The sequence below is a fragment of the Pongo pygmaeus genome, chromosome 1 (assembly GCF_028885625.2).
Source record: "Pongo pygmaeus isolate AG05252 chromosome 1, NHGRI_mPonPyg2-v2.0_pri, whole genome shotgun sequence".
NCBI lineage: Eukaryota > Metazoa > Chordata > Mammalia > Primates > Hominidae > Pongo > Pongo pygmaeus.
In genome coordinates, this window is record NC_072373.2 from 92,749,483 (window position 1) to 92,767,063 (window position 17,581).

A 17,581-nucleotide genomic window follows, 5' to 3' on the forward strand; every position below is an offset into this window, starting at 1 on the left:
AGGCTGTTTGGTGCCAATAGCAAGAGAGGTGATACAGGGGCATTTCATGCCTGCTCTTGTGTACGTCAGCCTGGAAATAACTTATACTACTTCCTCTCACAGCCTATAGGACACATCTAGTCACATGGTCCTCTACTATATGAGAGCTGAACAATGTGGTGCATACGGGTATTCTGTGAGTAGTAAATGTCTTTATTTCAAGAGAAATAAAACTATACAATTATAAAAATTGCAAAGAACGAGATAAAATTAAAGCATGCAAAAGCTATGCTATAAAAGAAATCAAGAGTTGATATAGAGTTGAGATAGATTAAAATTAGAAAAGATGTGGATTTGAATACCATGATTCACAAGTTTGACCTAATAAGAAAAATAAATTTTAAAACAAACATTACTAGAGATAACTGGATTATCACTTAATGATAAAAAAGAACATTCCTAAACATGATGGAATAAGCTCATCTCAGTTATCTATTGCTGCATTAAAAAAAAAAAGCCAAAACCTTGTGACTTAAAACAACAGTGGTTCAATAAATGGACCATGCTCAACTAGATACTCAGATTAGCTGAACGTCATTGATAACATTACAGCAAACACAGCATCAGATTCGGGTTTTTGAGTATAGCGTCCAATCAACTGAATCAAGTCCAAATGTAGATGAGACTCTCCCACTGGCTTTCAGGCAAGAAACAGAGATAAAGAGAGATATGTAATAATGGAAAGTGTGTCAAATTATCAGGAAGAGGTAACAATTCTAAATGTGTAAGCGCTTCATAAAATAACTTCAAAATATAAAACAAAAAAAGACAGAAATAAAAAGGAAGTTGACAAATTCACCATGATAATGGAAAACCCTAACATAATTCTCTTGGTAACTTATAGAATATTAGAAAAAATAGGAAGACCATAGAATATTTGAATAACACAATATAGAATATAGAATATAGAATTATGTAATTGACAGAAATGAAATGCTGCACCAATATTTGCAAATATACATTGTTTTAAAGAAAACATGGAAAATTTACAAAACGTGACTATATACTAGCCCATAAAGCACATTTCAACATATTTCAAAAGACTGAAATCATAAAATATATTCTCAGACCACAGTGGAATTAAACTAGAGATTAATATCAACAAAAATGAAAATCTCTATTAGGAAAAGAAACAATACACTTCAAAACAACTCATTGGCCAGAAGGAACACCCTAATGGAAATTAATAATATTTTTAACAAAAAGATCATAGAGATATGACACATCAAAACTTACACATTGCAGCCACACTTAGACAAAACTGTATAGCATATTGGAAAATAAAAGATTAATAAATCAAAGACCTAAGTATCCCTGTAAGAAGTTTTCAAAAAGCAAGTTAACTTTTGAAAGGTAAAATGAAGTAAATATTAAAGAAAAGAGGAGAAATTAATGAAATAGAAAATGAACATACAATACAGAAAAATCAACAAAGCCAAAAGGTTCTTTGAAAAGGCTAATTCAATTGATGATTCCCTCTAGAGACTGATCAAGAATAAAAAAAAAATAGAATGGCAAAGAGAAGAGAGTTATCAATATTATGAGTGAAAAAATAAAAAACATTACTACAGATCTCAAATACATTAAAAAATAACTGAGGACATTGTAAATAATGTTGTGACAATAGACTTGGAAATATTGATAAGCAAATTCCTAAAAATATACAACATATCAAAACTGGCACAAGAAGAAATAAAGTATCTGAATAATCTCATATCAATTTTAAAAATCAAATCTGTAATTTGCCCTCCTCCAGAGAAAGTTCCAAGCCTAAGTATCTTTACCAGTAAAATCTTCCAAACATTTAAGGAAGAAATAACATCAATCTTAAACAAACTCTTCACAAAAATAGAAAAAGAAGGAGCTTGCTTATGAGACCAATATAATTTTGTTACTAAAATTCATCAAGAAAGAAAATTGGTCCATCTTTCTCATGAAAACAAATGCTAAAAAGCACAGCAAATTTATAAGTCAAATTCAAGAATATACAAAAAAGATAACACATCATGGCCAAGTTGGCATGCACATTGACTTTACATTTATAGTCATCCATGTAATTCACCATATTAACAATAAAAGTAAATAATCATATGATCATATTAATAGAGGCAATAAAGGTACTTACTGAAACAGCATCCATTATTTAGGAAAAAAGGAAAATTTCTTAGCAAATTAGAAATATAAGGAAAGATATTTAATCTGATACATAGTATTTACCAAAAAAATTACAGAAAATATTATATTTAATGTTGAAATGTTAAGAGCTTTTTCTGTGAGACTAAGACAGGACACCTGATATTACCTCTTCTCTTTAGTATCATGTTTGAGTTCCTAGTCAGTGCAATAAGTGAGAGAAAAGGAAGTTTAAGTATTAAAAATAATGAATAAAACTATCATTACATGATTGTGTTTGCATGAAATCTAAAATAACCTAAACTATTAAAATTAATAAGTAAATTCAGCAATGTTACTAGATATTAAAAGGTCAGTAAGGCTGGGCATGGTGGCTCACGCTTGTAATCCTAGCACTTTCGGAGGCCAAGGCGGGCAGATCTCTTGAGGTCAGGAGTTTGAGACCAGCCTGGCCAACATGGTGAAACCTCATCTCTACTAAAAATGCAAAAATTAGCTGGGCATGGTGGCAGACACCTATAATCCCAGCTACCTGGGAGGCTAAGGCAGGAGAATCACTTGAACCTGGGAGGTGGAGGTTGTAATGAGCCAAGATCGTGCCAGTGCACTCCAGCCTGGGGGACAAGAGTGAAACTCTGTCTCAAAAAAATAAAAATAAAAATAATGGCCAGTAAAACAAAAAAGTATTATATTTCTATATACCAATATACATTTAGAAAAAAAATCTAACGTTGTCACTTACAATATCATCAAAAACATATCAATAACCTAAGGATAAACCTACCGAAAGATATACTTTCCACAGGCAAAGCTATAGAAAATTACTGAAGGAATGTCAAGTTAACCTAAATAAATGAGGGGATATTGTATGTTTATGGATTGTGAGACTAAATCTTTTCTAATTTATACAAATTAACTTATAAATCCAATGCAATCCCAGTTATTAAAAGTCTACTAGGCTTTTGGGGAGAGAGGGGACAGGAATTGATGAGGTGATTTTTAAATGTATAGAAAAATACAAAAAGCCAAAAATAGCCATAACGATTTTGAAGAAAAACAGCATTTTATGACTTAAACTATCAGTTAATAAGAGTTATTATAAAGCAACAATAATTAGAAGAGTGTGGTATTGGCATGAGGATAGACAAAATAGATTAACGGACAAGAAAGGAGTTTCCAAAAATAGACCTACATGGCTTTTTGTTTTATAACAAAGGTGAAATTGCACTGCACTGTGGAAAAAATCAACTTTCAATAAATAGGGCTGGGTAAATTATCTGTATTTAAGTTAAAAGTGAATATAAACACTCAAACTCTACACAAAAATCAATTGCAATGCCATTATAAATATAAAATAAATGGTAAAAAATAAAGTTTCTGGAAGATAACCTGGGGGAGTATCTTTATGATCTTGGAGTAGACTTTCTTAGAAGGGATGCAAAAATCTCTAACCACAAAGGAGAAGATTGATAAACTAGACTATGTCAATGGTTAGACATATGTTAACAATGGTTAACCATATGTTAGAATGGTTGTTCATCAAAAGGCATTATCAATGAGCAAAGAAGCAAGCCACAGATTGAAGGAAGACATTTGCAATACATATATCCAACAAACGGTTTATATTCAGAGTTTAAAATAACTACAAAACAGGAAGAGAAAGACTGAAAGTTAAGAGAAAAATGAGGAAATACTTGAACAGAGATTGCACATAAAAAGGATATCTACATCACCAATTAGACTATGAAAAAATGCTCATTCTCAAATTCACCAGAGACATACAAATTAAAACCATATTGAGATAATTCTAGCAGAATGGCCAGAGTTTACTAGATGACAATACCAATATCAGCAACAATTTTAGAACAATGATAACTCTCATACATTGGTTGGTGGGTGTGGTGTGAATTGGCACAACCACTTTGGAAAATAATTTGGTAATACTTCCTAAACTGAATATATGCATACCTTATGAGCCAGGAATTCCACTCCCAGGTATGTACCCAATAGAATTATGTGTGCACATGCCCCAATAAATGTATACAAGAATGTTCATAGCAGCACTATTTGTTTTAGCACCAAAAGTAGGTAAAGATTCTGTGTTCCCTTTGAAGTTCTCCTCTGAAGTTCTCCTCTTAATCTCTATTCACCCCTGTAACCCCTGTATGATTTTCTTGCCTCAGGGTGCAGTGGGTCAGATGTGACATAGTATACCTAAGGTGATGTGCATTTGTAGATATAAAATTAAATGCCCTCTTAGGAAGACCAAGGTATGGGCCCAGAGAGAAAGGGTGGGAAAATATTTGAAAGAAAGAAACTGGCACTACTCGTGGCAGCTAATGTCTTAGGAACCTCTGTTGACAAGTACCAGGATGGAAACTTGACTTTTAGAAAATCATAAGCGCTATACATTCACCTGGGTAATTTTTTTAAAAAAATCAAACAGTACAGAAATACATAAAATAAATTGTCTTCTTCCCACCTATTGCTCCTCAAACATAATCAATATTTTTGTGTGTACTTTCCAGGAAAAAAAAGAAAGTATACTTAAAAGAGTTGATGTACACATATATCCTATTTTTTATATTTACCCAATGGGATAATACTACAAAACCAATCTATATCTCACTTTTATTCTCTTCACATCAAACAAGGTGGTCTTCCCTTCTTGGCATGTTCAGATTTACCTTACTCTTTAATGATTGCTTGTCATCGTACAGATGAATCAGAATATTCTTAAACAGTCCCCATATCGTGGTTTTTTGTTTTGTTTCCAGTGTTTTGGCAATAATGAATGCTACAATAAACATTCTTATAGAACTCTCTTCAGATACTTCCTTCAGGGTAATTTCCCAACAGCAAAAATGTAGGGTCAAGGGTATTTGATTTTCTAAAACTTTAACTTTTTTTTTTCTTTGATCATCGGGTAGGAAACTGTGATTAGTAGCTGAAGACGGGTACTCCCACTTCCTTTTTTCAATTCACTAATGCATTCTGCTCTTTTTGAGAGTGCAGCTTCTCAGATGTGCTCCTTGGAGCTGGTGTGCAGTGTCCTGACTGTAAGATCAAGTCCAAACCTGTTTTGGACTTGAGAAAACTTCTCTTTTGATCTCAGCCCTTGGTGGTCCAGGTCTTCATGCTGCTGTGGGTGATATTACTGGTCCTGGGTGAGTAAAAGGGCTCACCATGGGCCCTGGGTGGGGTCAGGACAGCTTCTCTCTCCACCGCAGGCCTGGTCCTTTCTTGGGGCTCAGCCCCCGCTGAGAGAATCTTTCCTACATTAGGAGACTGTATTTTTGAACTTTACTCTGTAGCTCAGGGCTTTCTCTTGAGGCTGAAGAAAATGGCCACAGCTGGAAGGAATTTACAATCTTACAGAATAGGAAACCACAGTAACCACGACAATTAAAATTTCATTTATTTTTTTCTTAGAAAGTACTTCATAAAGTCCAGAAAATGTTTCATGTTTGTTTGTTCATATTGTCTTATTCATAGAACAGCCCACTTTCCTCTCTGCAGAGGAGATGTATTTATTCCTTGTATGACAAGGCCAGATCCTTGTCCCAAGCATGAGAGGGCAAGGTTTCTAACGGGAAAGACAGCTCTTTCTCTTGCACACAATTGCAAACCACTGCAGCAATTGGCTGTTTAAGAACATAGGATGGAGGAGGTCGCAGAGGCATAGGTGGACAAAGCAAGGATAAATCTAAAGCACATGACTTTCTCTTTGTCCCTGTGGGTGTGCATAAGTCTCTATCAACTCATATGTGCGAACTGGTTGATTTTTACTAAAGTTTAAATATTAGAATTAAATATGTTTATTTATTTGTTCAGCAAATGTGTTTAGTAATATCTATGCACAGGTGCTGAACAATTAGAGTCCATAGGAGACACTATGTCTATGTTCTGGAAACAACATGACATAGAAGGGCTCCCAGCAAGGCCAATGTACTTTCAAGCAGCTATGCAACAAGATCCCAGTTAAATAATTGTCCAGGCAAAGTTACCAATGAATGCTGTAGGCAGATACTAAACTGTATTCAAAATAGCTAGTAAAGACTTCTTGAAACTTAGAGGTGAGTAGGAGCTAGAGGAGCAGAAATGGAGCGGTCATGATATAAGAAAAGAGGACCTCACAGTTGGAAGGTGCATGGAGTATAATTCCTGAAGTAGGAACACATCTCAATGTGGCCCCATACAATGTGGGTAATGGCCAGGTCCTGAGCATGAGACGGCAAAGTTTATAACATGGGCTCTGGGGTCAAACAGCATCTAGGTTCAAAACTTCATCTTGCCACCTACTGGCTACCTGATTCCTGGTCTACAAAATGGGGTTGATCCTAGTGCTTACCTCACAGGGTTATTGACATGGTTATATGAAATAACCTGTGTAAATGCAGACCATATAGAAACCACTCACAAAAATATTAGCTTCATTTAAAACAATGCAAAGATGAAGGAAGCCAAAATATTCAGGTGAATGGTGAATAATTTGTTGTTCTCAGTAAAACACTTAAGTTTGGATAAGTCTCCAATAGCCTCATGTGGACAGGGATGATGTGTCTCTCACACACTCCTGGATTTCTATTGCCTTGCTCTAGAGTATGATTGGCATTCCAAAAATCTGTTGAATAAATAAATCAACCCATATGCAGAATACCTACTCAATTGATAAACCTGCCAGTTTCGTGTCCTCTCTCTCTTCATTACCCATTTCTCAAATCTCTATCCTTCTACCCCTATATTATTAACCTAGTTCTTTAATTAATTTATTACACAACAAAAATATATTTAGTGAATATTAAAGGAATATCTTTTATATGCTAGTCACTGTTATAGGTCCTGGAGGATATATGGTGAACATAAGAAAAGTCCTAGGTCTCATAGAGCTTGCATTATAGAGAAGGGAAAATAAAAAAGCAGATAATGAAGATAATTTGGATAAATACTCTGACAAAAATTACACATTAGCATCTCTTGGGCTGAGCATCAGGTCTAAATAATCTGTGCATCAGTTGATTGTTTAAAAATTAGGCATGATGATAACGAGCCCTTGGATTCAATGATCTCATGAAGAGTATAGCCTGGAGTCTGGTGCCCAAGGCAGGCTTAATTCATGTCCATTTCCTTGCCCTGCCTTTTAATCAGTCTCCCTGCTTCATATTGTCCCATTAAATTCTGTCCACTGACGGAGTGCTCCATCAAAGTTTGAAATTCTAACCTTGTCAATCTCCTCCTTGAAACCATTCCATGGCTCCTTATGACTTTTATAATAAAATTAGAACCACTTACTCAGGCTCTGCATGCTTCTCTGGTCTTATTTCCCCCAACACTCCCAGTTCCTGAGCACCAATGTCATTTCTCCACTTCTGTGCCCTTTCTACCTTGAAAGGTAGAAATCGCCTCTTACCACACACAAATGCTAACATCCACCTGCAGACTCACGTTCTCACTCACAGTTTTGTGAAGTATCATCTCCTTTAGGTACCTTCAAGGATCCACCCATCCTGTTCAACACATGTACACACAAACACACACTCTACACACACACACATATATCCTACACACTGGGCTAGTGGCCCTTCAGCCCCCAACATACCCCATGTGTATTTCTGTTATTGCACTTATACCCTGTGTTATATTATTTTAAATCGTGTTTCTGTTTTTCCACTAGTCAACTCCTTGATGGCAGATACCATTTTTAAAATTCATTGTAGAAGTCCAAATACCATGCCATATATATATGCATATATATGTATATTTATGTGTATATATATACATTTGATGAATAATTTAGAGTTTTTAAATGAATTTTTTAAAGGGTAAAAAAGGGAATTATCTTCTTAAAACAAAATAATCATGGTTCTGTGCTCATCTCTGGCTCTTATTTTTTGCAGCTCCTGTCAGTGGACAGTTTGGTGAGTTCTCCTGTCTTTGGCTCTTCAGCATCTCTGGTTAAGAGTGTCTCTTCCTAATAAATAGAAAATATTTGTGATGGCTGCCTGAGATCTCCAATATCTCCTGTTTTCTTTCTTTTTTTTTCTTATTATACTTTAAGTTTTAGGGTACATGTGCACAACGTGCAGGTTTGTTACATATGTATACATGTGCCATGTTGGCATGCTGCACCCATTAACTCATCATTTAACATTAGGTATATCTCCTAATGCTATCCCTCCCCCCTCCCCCCACCCCACAACAGGCCTCAGTGTATGATGTTCCCCTTCCTGTGTCCATGTGTTCTCATTGCTCAATTCCCACTTACGAGTGAGAACATGCGGTGTTTGTTTTTTTGTCCTTGCGATAGTTTGCTGAGAATGATGGTTTCCAGCTTCATCCATGTCCCTACAAAGGACATGAACTCATCATTTTTTATGGCTGCATAGTATTCCATGGTATATATGTGCCTCATTTCCTTGATCCAGTCTATCATTGTTGGACATTTGGGTTGGTTCCAAGTCTTTGCTATTGTGAATAGTGCCGCAATAAACATACGTGTGCACGTGTCTTTATGGCAGCATGATTTGCAGTCCATTGGGTATATACCCGGTAATGGGATGGCTGGGTCAAATGGTGTTTCTAGTTCTAGATCCCTGAGGAATCGCCACACTGACTTCCACAATGGTTGAACTAGTTTACAGTCCCACCAACAGTATAAAAGTGTTCCTATTTCTCCACATCCTCTCCAGCACCTGTTGTTTCCTGACTTTTTAATGATCGCCATTCTAACTGGTGTGAGATGGTATCTCATTGTGGTTTTGATTTGCATTTCTCTGATGGCCAGTGATGATGAGCATTTTTTCATGTTTTTTGGCTGCATAAATGTCTTCTTTTGAGAAGTGTCTGTTCACATCCTTCGCCCACTTTTTGATGGGGTTGTTTGATTTTTTCTTGTAAATTTGTTTGAGTTCATTGTAGATTCTGGATATTAGCCCTTTGTCAAATGAGTAGATTGCAAAAATTTTCTCCCATTCTGTAGGTTGCCTGTTCACTCTGATGGTAGTTTCTTTTGCTGTGCAGAAGCTCTTTGGTTTAATTAGATCCCATTTGTCAATTTTGGCTTTTGTTGCCATTGCTTTTGGTGTTTTAGACATGAAGTCCTTGCCCATGCCTGTGTCCTGAATGGTATTGCCTAGGTTTTCTTAAAGACTTAAATGTTAGACCTAAAACAGTATCTCCTGTTTTCTTGCTGAGGTCAGCAGGGATTTGAAAGTGATGCCTGGTTTTTTGGCATTGCCCAAGGGCCAGGATAGCTCCATGGTCACCCTCTGACCCTCCCTGGGGGAAGGGGTGAATGCCCAAGCAGCTCCTGGCTTTTGCTAAGCCCTGCATTTACTGTTATGCCAACAGACCCCATTTAGCCAGGCAGGACATCTTCAACTCCATGGCAAGTGTACTGGACTCAGGATAGGATCCTCTCCAATCAGCAAGCCAGAAAAATACCCTGAAAATATCCCACTGTGCTGATGCCAGCAGGAATGCTGCATTCTCTACACTTTGGAGTAAAATCCTCCAGGACATCCAACAACTGGGTCCTTACAAAAAAGAAAGGCACAGAAAGGGGAGATGGGGAGAAGACAAGTTATCTGCCTCCCACATTTAATTAGTTCTGGCTCTTACTGCCATTCCTTTGGCTCTGAGTGGATAATTGAGAACCCATGAATAGCAAGAACCCTCTACAACCCCTCTCCTTGTCCAAATCAGTGGCCCCAGCTGTAACTTTGTCCTGGTCACCTCTGGATGTCAGTGAGTGACTTGTCCCTTCCTTGCTCTGCCACAATTAGCTATGATGGGATTCTCCTGGGCACTTGAATCATCATCTACAAAATGAAGATATTAGGTAAGTTGAGCTCTCAAGGTTTTCTCAGGGACAAATCCTAAGATAATATGATTTATTCTCTTAGGGAAAGTGCAAAATTGTGATTTTAACATAACCTTTGGAGTTTCTTATGAGTGTATGAACATGATGAAATGGCAGCGCAGCATTGATTTTCTCTGGGACCCACTTCCATGTAAGGCTACCTAACTGTGATATTTGATGGCGAATCCTGCTGGTGTCACCCTCCTGAAATCATTTTGCTCATTGCCATCCCCTGGGCAATTTCTCCCTTGGGTGAGGTGAGGGCCACTGGCTGACAGGGAGCTTTGAGCTATCAGTGACCCTCCCAGGGGACCTCTTTCAGATCCTCCAAACCCAGGTACTTCAGGCTATGCAGCAGGAGGCCCTGAGGCTGGCTCTGCAGGCGCCTTCACCTCAGACTCCTTTTCTCTTTCCTCTTCAGCAAGGACACCCAGGCCCATTATTTCCCTCCAGCCTCCATGGACCACAGTCTTCCAAGGAGAGAGAGTGACCCTGACTTGCAAGGGATTTCACTTCTACTTACCACAGAAAACAAAATGGTACCATCGGTACCTTGGGAAAGAAATACTAAGAGAAACCCCAGACAATACCCTTGAGGTTCAGAAATCTGGAGAGTACAGATGCCAGGCCCAGGGCTCCCCTCTCAGTAGCCCTGTGCACTTGGATTTTTCTTCAGGTGAGAGAGCGTGAAAGACGCACCAACTTTAGAAATCAATTCAGCCCATGTTTCTCTCTAGCTGTTGTTACTGTTTACCTCAGACCCTTCATGAGTGGACAATTTTATTTTACACTGTGGTAAGACAGGGAGAGAGTAAAAAGCTCAGAATACAACCAGACAGGGAATGGGGTTAGCTGCTTAATTTTAAACAATTAAAATGAATAGAATTTTTACTTGAGTGGATTAATGTCTCTAAACCTGTGGTTCTTAAAGTTTGATTTGAGTCAGAAAGCCTGGGCAGTTTATCAACCATACATATACTCAGGACCTACCAATGCTTATTCAATCGAAATCTATAGAAGTGGGGTCCAGCAATTTGTATTTTTTACAAGCTTCTCTGGTACCAGAAAGTCTGAGGACTAATTTATTTGAATGGTTCCTGAATCTGTGTATAGCTTTTTGATTTGGTTTGATTTGGTTTTGTTTTTTGAGATGGAGTCTTGCTCTGTCACCCAGGCTGGAGTGCAGTAGTGTTATCTCGGCTCACTGCAACTTCTGTCTCCCGGGTTCAAGCAATTCTCCCACCTCGGTATCCCTAGTAAGTAGGACTACAAGAGCCTGCCATCACACCTGGCTAATTTTTGTATTCTTAGTAGATATGGGATTTCCTCATGCTGCCCAGGCTAATGTTGAACTCCTGGGCTCAAGTGATCTGCTCACCTAGGCCTTTCAAAGTACTGGGATTACAGGTGTGAGCCACTGCACCTGGCCTCTATGTATAGTTTTAAGTCACATTATTTACTTGGAATAATAAGTGGCAGGAGAATTGTTCATACTTATGGGTAGATAATGCATAGGTAGATAAATATACAGAGAAAGAAAGATAAATGAAGAGACATTTCCTTTCTTGTCCTAAAGCCACCTGTTTTGAAGTTGAAGTTATATCATTTTTTAATGTAGTGGAAGCACTGTACTAGCAAGAAATAAATAAAAATGCTTATACTCTTTGACTTAACAATCCCTCTCTTAAGAATTTGCCTACTGAAACAACCAAAGATGTCCATCCCTGAAAATGGCAGACCTTAACATGGTTTAAAAAAAGAATACTCGGCCAGGCGCAGTGGCTCACGCCTGTGATCCCAGCACTTTGGCAGGCCGAGGCAGGCGGATCACGAGGTCAGGAGATCGAGACCATCCTGGCTAACACGGTGAAATCCTGTCTCTACTAAAAATACAAAAAATTAGCCGGGCTTGGTGGCGGGCACCTGTAGTTCCAGCTACTCGGGAGGCTGAGGCAGGAGAATGGTGTGAACCGGGGAGGTGGAGCTTGCAGTGAGCCGAGATAGCACCACTGCAGTCCTGCCTGGGCGAAAGAGTGAGACTCCGTCTCAAAAAAAAAAAAAAAAAAAACTCATTAAAGAAATTACATTACTGCCAGTGAAGGAAAACTTTGTGAACATTAAAAATCAGGTTCAATAATGATACTAATGACATAGGAAAGTGTTCATAGCATAGTAAGTGAAAGGAAAGTTATCAAATCTACAAATATTATTATTATTCCATAAAAGAAATATGCATGAGCTCTCAAGTACTTGAAAGTGGAAGAGAAAACTGGAAAAACATATGCCAAAATATGGGTGGTGAGATGGTAGGTGATTTTACCTACATTTCTGCTTTTCAACTTTTCTCAAGGTGTATGTGTTCATTTTTAAATCAGAAAAAAAGAAATGATAATTATTTTAAGAGTTCTTTTTCCCAACCCATTTTTTTAAAAATAAAATCTACTTGGAAAAACAATGAAAAGAAAGGGGAAACAATAGGATGAACCAAATAACTCTATTGTGTTTCTCATAGCTTCACTGATCCTGCAAGCTCCACTTTCTGTGTTTGAAGGAGACTCTGTGGTTCTGAGGTGCCGGGCAAAGGCGAAAGTAACACTAAATAATACTATTTACAAGAATGATAATGTCCTGGCATTCCTTAATAAAAGAACTGACTTCCATATTCCTCATGCAAGTCTCAAGGACAATGGTGCATATCACTGTACTGGATATAAGGAAAGTTGTTGCCCTGTTTCTTCCAACACAGTCAAAATCCAAGTCCAAGGTAAAGTGTTCACTATTTTGTGAAGTGAGTTGGTCAGAAGGGTCATAGAGATAGAACAGGAGGAAAAGGGTGGACTGGAATACCACTAAACCACAGGACACATTCCTGCAAGGAGCAGAGGAAGTATAGTAGTGCTTTGGGCTGAAGGAAGCTAGGGATCAATGGCATTCCTTTCTTTGCCTGCTTTTGGATGTGCTGCTGCTTGAGCTGTGTTTTTCTCCAAAGCAGTTCCAGCCTCATTGCTCTGGGACTGTTGCGATTCTTCTCTCCAGAGCCATTTACACGTCCAGTGCTGAGAGCCAGCTCCTTCCAGCCCATCAGCGGGAGCCCAGTGACCCTGACCTGTGAGACCCGGCTCTCTCTAGAGAGGTCAGATGTCCCTCTCCGGTTCTGCTTCTTCAGAGATGACCAGACCCTGGGATCAGGCTGGAGTCTCTCCCCGAAGTTCCAGATTACTGCCATGTGGAGTAAAGATTCAGGATTCTACTGGTGTCAGGCAGCAACAATGCCTTACAGCATCATATCTGACAGCCCAAGATCCTGGATACAGGTGCAGAGTAAGTGTTGGTGGAACCTGAGATTTGCTGCAGAGAGGGCTGGAAAAGTGGGAGAGGGCTGCATATCAGCTTGGGTCACCAGTCTTTGTAGAGAAAACTCATACCTGTGAGAATGGGAGTTGTGCAGGCAAAGAGACCTCTACTCTTGTGAACATCTTAGAAGAGCTTAGACCCAGGAAAATCCAAGAAAAGAAAGGTCTATTTTTTTTCTTTCAATGCCATTAAATACAATTCTTTCTTTTCTCTCACAGGGTTCTCTTCCCTGACATCATTTTTTTTTTCTTCTAGGCCCATAGGGATAAGCCATGGGCTGGGGCATAGCTCTCTGACTCTGGGGTACAGAGGTATCTGTTGTCCCAATTAACATTACTTATGACAATAACCAATGTGAAAATTTCTGTAGGATACAAAGACAGGTTGCAACATCATAGTTACTCCAAATATGTAACTCTGGAGGTTTACCATTCCCTAGTTATGAGTATAAATATGCACCCCAGATTACATCACCTCCCTTACTAGTATACAGCACCATCCTTCCTTCAAAGCTATTGTGGTAGTTACAGTGATGAGGGAAAAACAGCTTCTGTAGAGCCCTGTGTCACCCCTCCACTCATGGCAAACTCTGGGCTCACTTCTAAGGAGACAATGTGATCATCACCAGACTAGGAGTCAGGGCACCAACTCTGGCCCTGGCTGGCCCTGAAAACAGCCTACACAGGCAGGTCTCCTAGTCTCTCCCTGACTCAGTTTTCTCACCTGTAAATAAAGAAGCTCAGTCTGGGCCAAGGGAGAGAGTAGGAGCAGAAGAAAAAGCTCTAGAAGACTATGCTAATCTTTAAGGAAAAACTAGCAATGGCAAATAAATCCCTGAGGCCAATGCAAGTGAAGGAGAAATGAACAGGAATAGGAAAGAAGACTCAGAATAATTGGGCACTTCAGGTGCAACATTCCATAGTCATAGGGCAGAGGGAAGGAGCAAGAAGCAGGTGCAGGTAAGGGTGTGTGGTTCTGATGGCAGCAAGGTAAGGGTGGAGACTGGAGACTGGGCATTTGCATTGGCCATGCCTTGTAATCTACAGTAAGAGGCAAAAGCAATTCTTGACTAACTTTTTCTCTTGCTCAGTCCCCGCATCTCATCCTGTCCTCACTCTCAGCCCTGAAAAGGCTCTGAATTTTGAGGGAACCAAGGTGACACTTCACTGTGAAACCCAGGAAGATTCTCTGCGCACTTTGTACAGGTTTTATCATGAGGGTGTCCCCCTGAGGCACAAGTCAGTCCGCTGTGAAAGGGGAGCATCCATCAGCTTCTCACTGACTACAGAGCATTCAGGGAACTACTACTGCACAGCTGACAATGGCTTTGGTGCCAAGCCCAGTAAGGCTGTGAGCCTCTCAGTCACTGGTAAGCCCTGCGTTCCTGCCAATCACCCACCCCTGGCCAAGAGTCCTGTCTCACCCTGCCCTTCGGAAGTCAACATATACCTTCCCGTATCCTCGGTTTCTTTCTTGGGAAAACCTAATGTCCTCCTCCACTCTCCGGCTCACTGAACCAGCTGTTTACCTCTCAAGTCTCATTGCATTGCAGTCGAGGTGCCTTCTTACCCCTGCCTGATGGTGCAGTGGCTTTCTATCCCCTGGTTCCCAATTTCTGAGAAGCCAAGTGCTTTTCTTGTGCTTTCCACTTGTCCTGTGGCTCCCCAGATGACTGATTTTCATTCACTATATTATTCTCAGTAGACACAGACTCAATTTCCAGGAGCACAGAGGTATCTCCTGTTCTGTTAATATCAGACATTAATCAATAAACCAAAGGCAAAGACATGTAAGACACAAAGACAAGTCGCTGGATCATAGATAACCCAGCATGTCCTTCTTGCTCAAGCCTTTTTTAGAGTTGATGGGCAGTAGGTAAGAAAGGCACGGGCAATGGTGGGCTGGGGGTAGGCCAGGAGATAGCTTCACCTCTACTTGCTTGGCTTAATGCCCTCAGAGCTATTCAGGTAGCTGCCAAATAGTTATGACATCAAAAAGGTTTCCTTTGAGCTTTGGATCTCAGTTTTGAACCATCCATGCATGGCTGAATGCCAGGTCCAATGTTGAAGAAGACAGTGTGATTTGGGTCTTTACTGGTGACAGAGAGTCCAGTCTTGGTTGGGCCTGGAAGCAGCATCAGTTTCCTCTCCTGTAAAACAATAATACCAGCTTGGAAGACAAGCAAGAATCCAGTCCCTCCCACATGGATGTGTGAGATTATAAAGGAGAGGACCAGGGAACCCAGGGGGAGACATCAAATGACGTAGAAAGAGAACAGTGTCCCTGACATTCAGAGGCCCAAGGAAAGTGGAGACAGTGACATCATGATCAAACATGCTCAGAGATGTTTAAAGTCCTATTCAATGACTCACTTCTTCACCTAATAAATGCTGATTGCATACATTCCATGGACCAGACTGTACTGACATCTAAGGATGCATCTAAGACTACACTAACCTGGCCTTGCCCACACAGTTCGTAGGGGCTAATAGCAAATGCAGACAGGTAATAGAGAAAACATCAACCTGAGGATAGAAGCACCTGGTGGCTGCAGGAGCAGATGGAAAGGCATGCCAATCTGAGTTGGGAAGTGAGAAAAAATTTCTTGGAAGAACTCATGTGTGGGTTGAGACCTGAGGATGAGTGGGAACATTTCAGAAGAGGATTGTGGTGAGGGAAGGAAGGCATGTTCCAGGAACTGGAGGGGCAGTCAGTTCTTGACGACTGCAGCACAGACTGAACAGTGGAGAAAAGTAGGATAAGGTTGGAGAGGAAGGTATGTTTAGACCATATTTAGAAGCAGAGTAAGGGCTTGGGCCATATTTTCAGGGCAATCTGGGCTCCATGAATGCTTTAAATCTTGGGGAAAACCACTCCAGCAGCACAGTAAGAAACAAGTCATAGCGCAGCCAGTTTGGGGGGCAGCCAGGAGTGAAGGAGAGGGTTCATCAAGAGAGTGTCCAGTTGGACCAAACCCCCAGGCCAGTCCCAGTAGAGGAGATGGGACTTGAGAAGGAAGGACTCTGGTTGAGGCAAGAGGCACTGTAAGAGTGTGCCCCACTCTCACCAAGGGCAGAATGTGTTCTAAGCAGAAGAGAGGGAGCTGGTTTGGATAAGGCAAAGCTAAGAGATGATGAAAGATAAAAACTGAGTCACATCCAGTGAATTTAGCCACAAAGTACTCTTTGGCAGAAGACAGACTAGAATCAGAATACCTGGGTTTGACTGCTGCCTCTTCACTTACTAACTGTGTGACTCAACCACTTGGGTCCTTAGCATCTTCATCTGTGAAAGAGGGGCAACAATTGTACCCACCTCAATGAATTGCTTTGATGATTAAATTAGTGTTTCTCTATATATCAATATTTACAAATTATATCCAACAAATACACAAACACCAGAACTTAGTTAAAGACACTATAGTGTCATTATAACAAATATCTATTTTATTATTTTTATCTTTATCATCATAATTATATTCAGAAACATGAAAATCCACTTTAGTAGATTGTTGGGGATAAAAACCAAGTTGTAATGGACAAAACATGCATATGAGATATGAGATAAAGAAGTAGAGATGTTAAAGGTAGGTCTCTTCTTCCAGAAGACTGACTACAGAAAGGTGGAGAAATCGACTGTGAGGAACTGCAAATGCAAATAGGGTTGTTTTTCTATTGTCTGATGGTTTCTTGTTTTTTTTTTTAACATGGAGAGGGTTAAACACATGCAAATGGTGTTTGCAAGAAGCCAGTAGAGGTAAAAACATTTTATCTAGGACAGAGGCAGGTGAGCACAGGATGAAAAGACAGAAGAAAATCCCCCCAAGCAGGCCAAGGAGGGCTCTTCCATAGCCTCAGGGCCCAGGTCGGAGTGAGGAGCTGGTGCAGGTAAGGGTGTGGTTCCACTGGTGGAAAGATAAGGGAATTCTCCTTTGAGAGCAACATCTCTGCACAAGAGAGGCAGGTCCTACAACAAGGGGAGCTGGGAGAGAAGAAAAGACAAGAGGTCTGGTGAAAAAGGAAGAGACAGGGAATGACTAGCATGGAGGACAGGAGAGCTGGTAAGAGTAGCCTGGGAAATGGCTGGGTCACCCTGCAGGTGGGTGGAGCCTGTGGACTGGAGACTGAACAACTGCATTGGTGAAACATTGAATCTGTGAACCAAAAACTCTCTGAGACAGGTCTGAATCAATTT

At 39.9% G+C, this 17,581-nt stretch overlaps 1 protein-coding gene across 8 annotated transcripts in view; it reads left to right on the plus strand.

The window, feature by feature from the left end:
• The first annotated feature begins 5,155 nt into the window (after positions 1-5,155).
• The window catches only part of FCRL5 (Fc receptor like 5), a 39,256-nt gene continuing 26,830 nt past the window's right edge, over positions 5,156-17,581 (plus strand). For 3 of the 8 annotated variants that reach the window (XM_054480668.1, XM_054480677.1, XM_054480686.2), the window contains exons 1-6: positions 5,189-5,339; positions 8,070-8,090; positions 10,455-10,709; positions 12,546-12,797; positions 13,070-13,354; positions 14,478-14,756. In XM_054480668.1, the coding sequence (XP_054336643.1) occupies positions 5,309-5,339; positions 8,070-8,090; positions 10,455-10,709; positions 12,546-12,797; positions 13,070-13,354; positions 14,478-14,756 (1,123 nt within the window). In that variant the 5' untranslated portion in view covers positions 5,189-5,308. Of the gene's footprint in view, positions 5,340-8,069; positions 8,091-9,956; positions 10,013-10,454; positions 10,710-12,545; positions 12,798-13,069; positions 13,355-14,477; positions 14,757-17,581 lie in introns of all 8 variants that reach the window. The other 5 variants (XM_063650148.1, XM_054480692.2, XM_063650154.1 and 2 more) reach the window with 5 other exon arrangements.